The sequence below is a fragment of the Saccopteryx leptura genome, chromosome 3 (assembly GCF_036850995.1).
Source record: "Saccopteryx leptura isolate mSacLep1 chromosome 3, mSacLep1_pri_phased_curated, whole genome shotgun sequence".
In the NCBI taxonomy this organism is placed as follows: domain Eukaryota; kingdom Metazoa; phylum Chordata; class Mammalia; order Chiroptera; family Emballonuridae; genus Saccopteryx; species Saccopteryx leptura.
Genome location: NC_089505.1, coordinates 61,746,419 through 61,753,718, shown reverse-complemented (window position 1 = coordinate 61,753,718; position 7,300 = coordinate 61,746,419). Strand labels below are relative to the sequence as shown.

General features: G+C 47.6%; 1 protein-coding gene across 1 annotated transcript; it reads right to left on the bottom strand.

The window, feature by feature from the left end:
- Nucleotides 1-327: 327 nt before the first annotated feature.
- Nucleotides 328-6,083, bottom strand: LOC136397321 (seminal plasma protein A3-like). The gene is made up of 5 exons (XM_066371841.1): nt 5,999-6,083; nt 4,477-4,506; nt 2,713-2,841; nt 952-1,097; nt 328-465 (listed from the first exon to the last, which is right to left on the bottom strand). Exons 1-5 carry the CDS (start codon nt 6,072-6,074, stop codon nt 463-465), a joined length of 384 nt encoding a protein of 127 aa, XP_066227938.1. The 5' UTR covers nt 6,075-6,083; the 3' UTR covers nt 328-462.
- Between the last annotated feature and the right edge of the window lie 1,217 nt (nt 6,084-7,300).

Here is a 7,300-nt window from a genome sequence, read left to right as displayed (position 1 = left end):
AGAACATGTCCAGAGAGCCTTCCACTGGAGTCGGAGAATATTTCCAGAAAGAGAACGTTTCAGTGAAGCTGGGAAAGACAAGTTGTCCATGGCAGCACAGCCCTCTGTGGCCGCGGGGAGCCTCCTTGCCCGCGGCCTCCCACACCTCTGCCTTTCACTCAGGCCCACACAAAAGGCAGCCGGGGTGTGTGATGTTTCAGGTCTGGAAGAGGAGAAGGCCAGGGCGTGAAGACCCTGTGTGTGATCCCCCTGCTCATGCAGAGCCCCTCCCATGTGGAAGATGGCTCCTTTCAGGAAAGAATAACAGAGTCACACCTGCAGAGGACCTGGTTTATTGGGGGGCAGGAGGGGACACGGAGTTGCAGGGAAAGGATTTCACCACTGTCATTCAGAGCATGACCTTCATGCATGAGATTTCCTGATTTTCTGCACTTCGGTTTCAAAGGTTGGCCGTGGGGAGCGTCACTGCACAGTAGGAATGTAACACGGTCTTCTTATCAATGTGAATGAGTTCTATTTATTTTTCCAATTTTCTCCTTTTCTCTCTGCTCTCTGCCAGCTCTACTCCCATGCTCTCTTGCAGGGGCTCAGAAGCCTGTGGCTTGTGCTCTCTTCCCCTCTTGCCTTCCCCACCCCTCCTTCTCTTACCACTAATTCTTTCCTTTCCCAATCCTTTCTTTGCTCTCTTGTCCTGCAAACTGTTCTTCCTTTGCTAACTCTCCTCTCTTCATCTTTTGCATTCTGCCTTTTGTCTTTTCCTCTTTCCTTCTTTGCTCCCTTTCTCTCCTCTCCAAACCCTGCTTCTCACCCTTCCTCCTGCTCCCTTTCTCCTCCTCCACCTCTCCACCTGTCTCCTCGCTCCCTCGGAATCACCTGACTCCGTCTCTTCACCCAACTCTATCTCCTCCCTACTCATTCCGTCTGTTCTCATCCTGCCCCAGACACTCTTACCTTGGAGTAACATTCCTTCCAAGCTCCATCCTCGTCATAGTTTGCAGTAACCGAGCACCACGCCTTCTGAAGAACACTCTTATCAGTGATGCAGCTGTTATGTACTTTGCCCATATAGATGAAGGGAAAGGCACATTTGGCATAGTCTGAAAAGTGAAAGGAAGGGATGAGGAAATTAGTTGTGGTTAGCTCATTTTAGTCTTTTTCAAAAATAGATCTACTTTTTAATTTTTATTGATTTTAAAGAGAGGAGCATCAATTTGTTGTTTCACTCATTCATGCCCTCATTGGTTGATTCTTTTTAAAAATTTTTTTTTAAAGATGTCATTTATTGATTTTACAGAGAGGAGGTGGGGAGCGGGAAGTATCAACTCATAGTTGCTTCACTTTCGTGGTTCATTGGTTGCTTGTTGCATGTGCTTTGATGGGGCAAGCCCAGGGTTTCACACCAGCCCTCTCAGCATTCCAGGTCAATGATCTATCCTCTGCGCCACCACAGGCTAAGCTCATTGGTTGATTCTTTTTTTTTTTTTTTTTTTGTATTTTTCCTAAATTAGAAGTGGGGCGGTAGACAGACTCCACATGCGCCCAACCAGATGCGCTCGACCGGTTCCACCTGTCATGCCCCCCAGGGGCGATGCTCTGCCCATCTTGGGCATTGTTCCATCTCAGCCCAAGCCATTCTAGTGCCTGAGGTGGAGGCCATGGAGCCATCCTCAGCACCTGGGCCAACTTTGCTCCAATGGAGCCTTGGCTGCGGGAGGGGAAGAGAGAGACAGAGAGGAAGGAGAGGGGAGGGGTGGAGAAGCAGATGGGCGCTTCTCCTGTGTGCCATAACCAGGAATCGAACCCGGGACTTTCATGTGCTGGGCTGATACTCTACCACTGAGCCAACTGGCCAGGGCCTCATTGGTTGGTTCTTATATGTGCCCTGACCAGGGATCTAATCCCCAACCTTGGTATATCCGGATGAAGCTCTAACCAAATGAGCTACCTGGCCAAGGCAGTTATTTTAGTCTTATCAAGACAAAGGGGCCCTGGTTAGGTGGTTCAGTGGATAAAGCATCAACCCAGCATGCCAGAGGTGGTGGGTTCAACCACCAGTCAGGGCACATAATAAAAAGCGATCAGCCCAGGCCAGTTGGCTCAGTGGTAGAGCATTGGCCTGGTGTGGGGATGTCCTGGGTTAGATGCCTGGTAAGGGCACACAGGAGAAGCACCTGTTTCTCCACTCCTCCCCTCCTGCTTCTCTCTCTCTCTTTTCTCTTCCCCTCCTGCAGCCATGGCTCAATTAGAGCAAGTTGGGTCTGGGCGCTGAGGATGGCTCCATGCACTCAGCCTCAGGTGCTAAAAAATGGCTCCAGCTGCAATGGAGCAAGGGCCCCAGATGGCCAGAACATTGCTCCCTAGTTGGCTTGCCAGGTGGATCCTGGTTTGGGCACATGCAGGAGTCTGTCTCTGTCTCCTCTCCTCTCATTAAAAGAAAAAAAGAAAGAAAGAAAGAAAAAAAAGTGATCAATGGGTACACAACTAAATGAAACAACTAAGTGAAACAAGTTGATACCTTTCTCTCCCCGACCCCTTTCCTCTCTTGTCCTCTCTCTCTCTCAAATCAATAGGGAAAACAGACAAAGAGGAAGAAAGGGCACGCCTGGGGCGGATGAGGAGGGGCGTGAGGCTCCCACCTAGGAGGCAGTTACGGAAATCTCCCTTCATCTGGAAAGCCACATGCTCCCATCTGAGGAAAAGCTGCATACTCACCATCCTTTGTACAATATTTCCATCTCCCTGAGTATTCATGATCTAGAGAACACCAGTTGTATATAGAACCATGTGAAGTGCAATCAAAATACTTCTGGCCTCCATAGGTAAAAGGGAAAATACAGTCATCTGAGGGAAACAAAAAAAGCAGATGTTGTTCTCTTCTTCAGCTCTTTAGTGTGTCACCGTCTCTGCAGTAGTTCTGGCGACATTTCTGTGCAACCCAGCCCATCACAACCACTACAAGGGGCCTGTCACGTGCAGAGCCCTCTACTAAGCATCAGGGATGTGAAGGTCAATATGATGTGGACCCTGCCTGATGACAGATTTAATTTCCAGTGACATTATTTACCCAGAGACATTTCTCATGGACATTGGAGCTCCAGGCCACAGATCAGCTTGCCAGACCATAAAGCAGCTTGATTTGGAATTATTCCTTTTTTTTTTTTTTTAAGTGAGAGGCAGGGAGGCAGAGAGACAGACTCTTGCATGTGCCCGGACCGACCTGGATCCATCCAGCAAGCCCCCTAGCAGGTGATACTCTGCCCATCTGCGGCTGCTGCCCCATTGCTCCTTTAATGAGCTATTTTAGCACCTAGGTGAGGCCACGGAGCCATGCACAGTGCCTGGGGCCACCTTGCTTGAACCATTTGAAGCTGAGGGAGGAGGAGAGAGAAAGAGAGAAAGAGAAAGAGAGAAGATGGAGGGGGAAGGGTGGAGAAGCAGATGGTCACTTCTGCTGTGTGCCCTGACTGGGAATCGAACCCGGGACTTCTATACACCGGGCCAATGCTCTACAGCTGAGCCAACCAGCCAGGGCCTGATGTGGAATTATAATTTTTATTTGCTGTGTCTGGAGCTTCTGCTCCACCTGATTCAACACCAAAAGTCTAAGTACATTTTCTATCTGTGAATACAGGTGCTGTCTTGCTATTTTCATTAATAATCTGCCTCACATTGTTCAGAAGACCAATAATGAGTCACATTCATGGTGTAACTAAGCAAGTTTCAGTGTGTGCAGACTTTGGCCTTTGAGTAGATTGAAGATGTTAACTATGGAAATCCAGAGAGGGCTTTGTGGCTGTGTGACCATGGCTGTGGTCTAGGCATCTTTGGCCTGGATGAATTCTCTCTGCTGCCTCACTGAATTTACTGGCGGCAAACATCACCCCTCTGCGACTCCTGTGCGTGTTTCTGTTTGATACCCTCTCCCCCCACCCAGCCTTGCCTTACACTTCTTGGACAGGCTCCCTTATTAAGAAGCCATCCCTTGGAATGAGGCCCTGTCCTGAGATTCCAGCCCCACTATGTACTGGTGGCTTGGCTTTAATAAATAAACAACTCAGGGTGGAGGGGGTGGGAGGAGAGGGGGCCTGGCTGGGTAGCTCAGTTGGTTAGAGCATTGTCTGAATACACCAAGGTTGTGGCTTTAATCTCTGTTCAGGGCACATACAAGAACCAACCAATGAATAAATAAGTGGAACGACAGATCGATGTTCCCCTCTCTCTCCCCTCATCCCTTTTCCTCTCTCTTTCAAATCAATCAATAAATTTTAAAACAACAACTGGAGGCAGGTGGTAGGGCTTGTGCTCTACCTATAGCCTGGGGAATGTGTGCACCTGCCCCTCCCATGGCTGAGAGGGCAAACTTAGCCCACGTATGTAGAATGCCTGTGAAGAAAGCTGGTCACGGTGACCATCCCACACATTAGTTTGTTTGGTTTAATCGTTGTTTTGTTTTCATTGTTTTCCAACATTGCTTACCTGCGATATTGGTATGATGTTGCAAATGAGCTGCAAAAAATAGAGGAATAGAGAAGATAAATAGCGAAGCAGAGAATAAAATGGAGGCAATCTGAACACATTTGATGGCATGAACTGCTCTGCATCTCTAAATTGTTTTTCACATGAAAATGTCATATTTTATTATGGTAAGAACACAATATGAGATCTTCCCACTTAACAGAGAGACAGGAAAGGAGATGAGAAGCATCAACTCGTAGTTGTGGCACTTTAGTTGTTCGTTGATTATTTCTCACATGTGCCTTTGGGGAGCTCCAGCTGAGCCAGTGACCCCTTGCTGAAGACAGGGACCTTTGAGCTCAAGCTAGTGACCTTAGAATCATCTTGATGATCCTGTACAACCCTGCACTCAAGCTGGCGAGTCTGTGCTCAAGCCACAGATCTCAGGGTTTCAAATACGGGACATCAGCATCCCAGGTCAATGATCTATCCACTATGCCACCACCAGTCAGGCCCCATGTAACAAACACATTTTTTTTTTTTGTATTTTTCTGAGGTTGGAAACGGGGAGGCAGTCAGACAAACTCCCGCATGAGCCCGACTGTGATCCACACGGCATGCCCACCAGGGGGCGATGCTCTGCCCATCTGGGGTGTCTCTCTGCCGCAATCAGAGCCATTCTAGCGCCTGAGGCAGAGGCCACAGAGCCATCCTCAGCGCCCGGGCAAACTTTGCTCCAATGGAGCCTTGGCTGTGGGAAGGGAAGAGAGAGACAGAGAGGAAGGAGAGGGAGAAGGGGGGAGAAGCAGATGGGTGCTTCTCCTTTGTGCCCTGGCCGGGAATCGAACCCGGGACTCCTGCACGCCAGGCTGACACTCTACCACTGAGCCAACTGGCCTGGGAACAAACACATTTTTAAGTGTAAGTTCCATAAATTTATTCTACAACACAGTGACTATAGTTAGCAACACTGTATGTTCTTCACATCTTGGAATCTACTTCATTAGAAACAGATAGATGAGAAGGCTGCCACAAAGCAGATGGATAAAACTCTTATACTTTCTCGCGGCTATCGTACTGACACACATGAATTAAATAACCAGCTGGGACTCAACAGTCCCATACTAATCATGGATTTTCCCTGACAATAATTCTCTGTTATTCCAAACATTTAACCCTACTCACATCAAAAACTCACTTTGCTCAATATAAGTAACCCTGTGTTCAGGCTGTCCATGTCTGGAATGTTGGAAAGCATATTTAGGAATGAGATAGCTGTTGTGAGAATTGATAGTCAATAATATTACTGACTAGGCTTACATTTCAGAGACTTGTTTGAAAAAAAAAAAAAGAGTCCTTAATAATATAATAACATTTGGCCCTTGGGACACACTCAAGAAATGACAGATATATCGATTGCTGCCATCATCATCATCATCATCATCATCATCATCATCATCATCATCATCAACAATTTTACCATTCAACTCATTTCTGGTGTGCTTCCTTCCAGCCCAGTTCCAGCCCATCTCCCATCCCTCACCTTCATGTGCAAGGCCCTCTTGTAGAAGTGCACAGAAGCTAGTCCAAATAAAAAAGATTCCCATGAGCGGTACCATGGCTGCTGGCCTTCCTGTGACTGAAAAATGTCAGCTTCTGCTGCCTTTTTATACAACCTGTTTCCCCTCACACCACCCCTTCCAACCAGATAAGAATCAACCTCACCAGGACTGTGCTTGTGTGTTCCTAAGCCTGAGAGCAAGAAGTTCAGTTTATCAGGTAAAATCACAGGACATTGGCTCATGGTTTAATGTCCCTGAGTCTTTTTTTTTTTTTTGTCCCTGAGTCTTAAATAACTTAAAATGCATCTAAAATGATTTAATGTTCCATGACCAGGTGAAGGGGAGAAGGAAAGATGCAAGGGCCATTCGCTCATGCAGGGTGTTCAGCAGAATCCACTTCATTTCCTGACTGCACACTCAGCACCAGGAACCCGACTGGCGTCCCTGTCAGAGCCACAGAGTTGGGGCACAGCTGGCTGAGGAGCCATCCAGCCTAGGAGACATTTTCAGAGCGGGAGTTTCTCTGCCACGTCTCACTGCGACCATGTTTATCTTCCCAGAATGGCTTCCTCATCCTGGCTCAGAACTCAAGGAACGCTGGAGACACGGCCCATTTTCTAGATCAGAAAGGCCTGCAGCCCTCACATTGACTTGTTATGAAATTTCCCCCACTCTCAAAAAAGTCTGACCTGTGCTGGCGCAGTGGGTAAAACATTCGACCTGGAACCCTGAGGTCACTGATCTGAAACCCTGGGCTTGCCTGGTCAAGGCACATATGTGAAGCAACTACTAGGAGTTGATATTTTTCATTCCTCCCCACCACCGTTTTTCTCTCTCCTCTCCCTAAAATCAATATAGTCTTTTTTTTTAAAAAAGTGCTTCCCTTCTTCTGAGGCTCAATTTCCTCACTTGCAAAATGTACATAACAACTCCCCCATTTTTTGACAGAGACAGAGAGTCAGAGAGAGGGACAGATAGAGACTGGAAGGCAGAGAGATGAGAAGCATCAATTCTTCATTGTGGCATCTTAGTTGTTTGTTGATTGCTTTTTCATTGATTGCTTTCTCATATGTGCCTGGGGAGGGGGGCTACAGTAGAGTGAGTAAACCCTTGCTCAAACCAGATGAGCCTGTGCTCAAGCCGGCAACCTTGGGGTTTTGAGCCATCGATCTTTGGGTTCAAGCCAGTGGCCATGGGATATATCTATGATCTCACGCTCAAGTCAGTGACCCCGTGCTCATGCTGATGAGCCTGCGTTCAAGCCATGACCTCGGGGTTTGAAA

Excerpts from the sequence above, each read along its gene's own strand:
- LOC136397321 (XM_066371841.1), bottom strand. The coding sequence starts at position 6,074 with ATGGTACCGCTCATGGGAATCTTTTTTATTTGGACTAGCTTCTGTGCA. Across the intron at positions 4,507-5,998 it reads AGAGGGCCTTGCACATGAAG|CTCATTTGCAACATCATACC; the intron begins GTGAGGGATGGG and ends TATTTTTTGCAG. Across the intron at positions 2,842-4,476 it reads ACATCATACCAATATCGCAG|ATGACTGTATTTTCCCTTTT; the intron begins GTAAGCAATGTT and ends TGTTTCCCTCAG.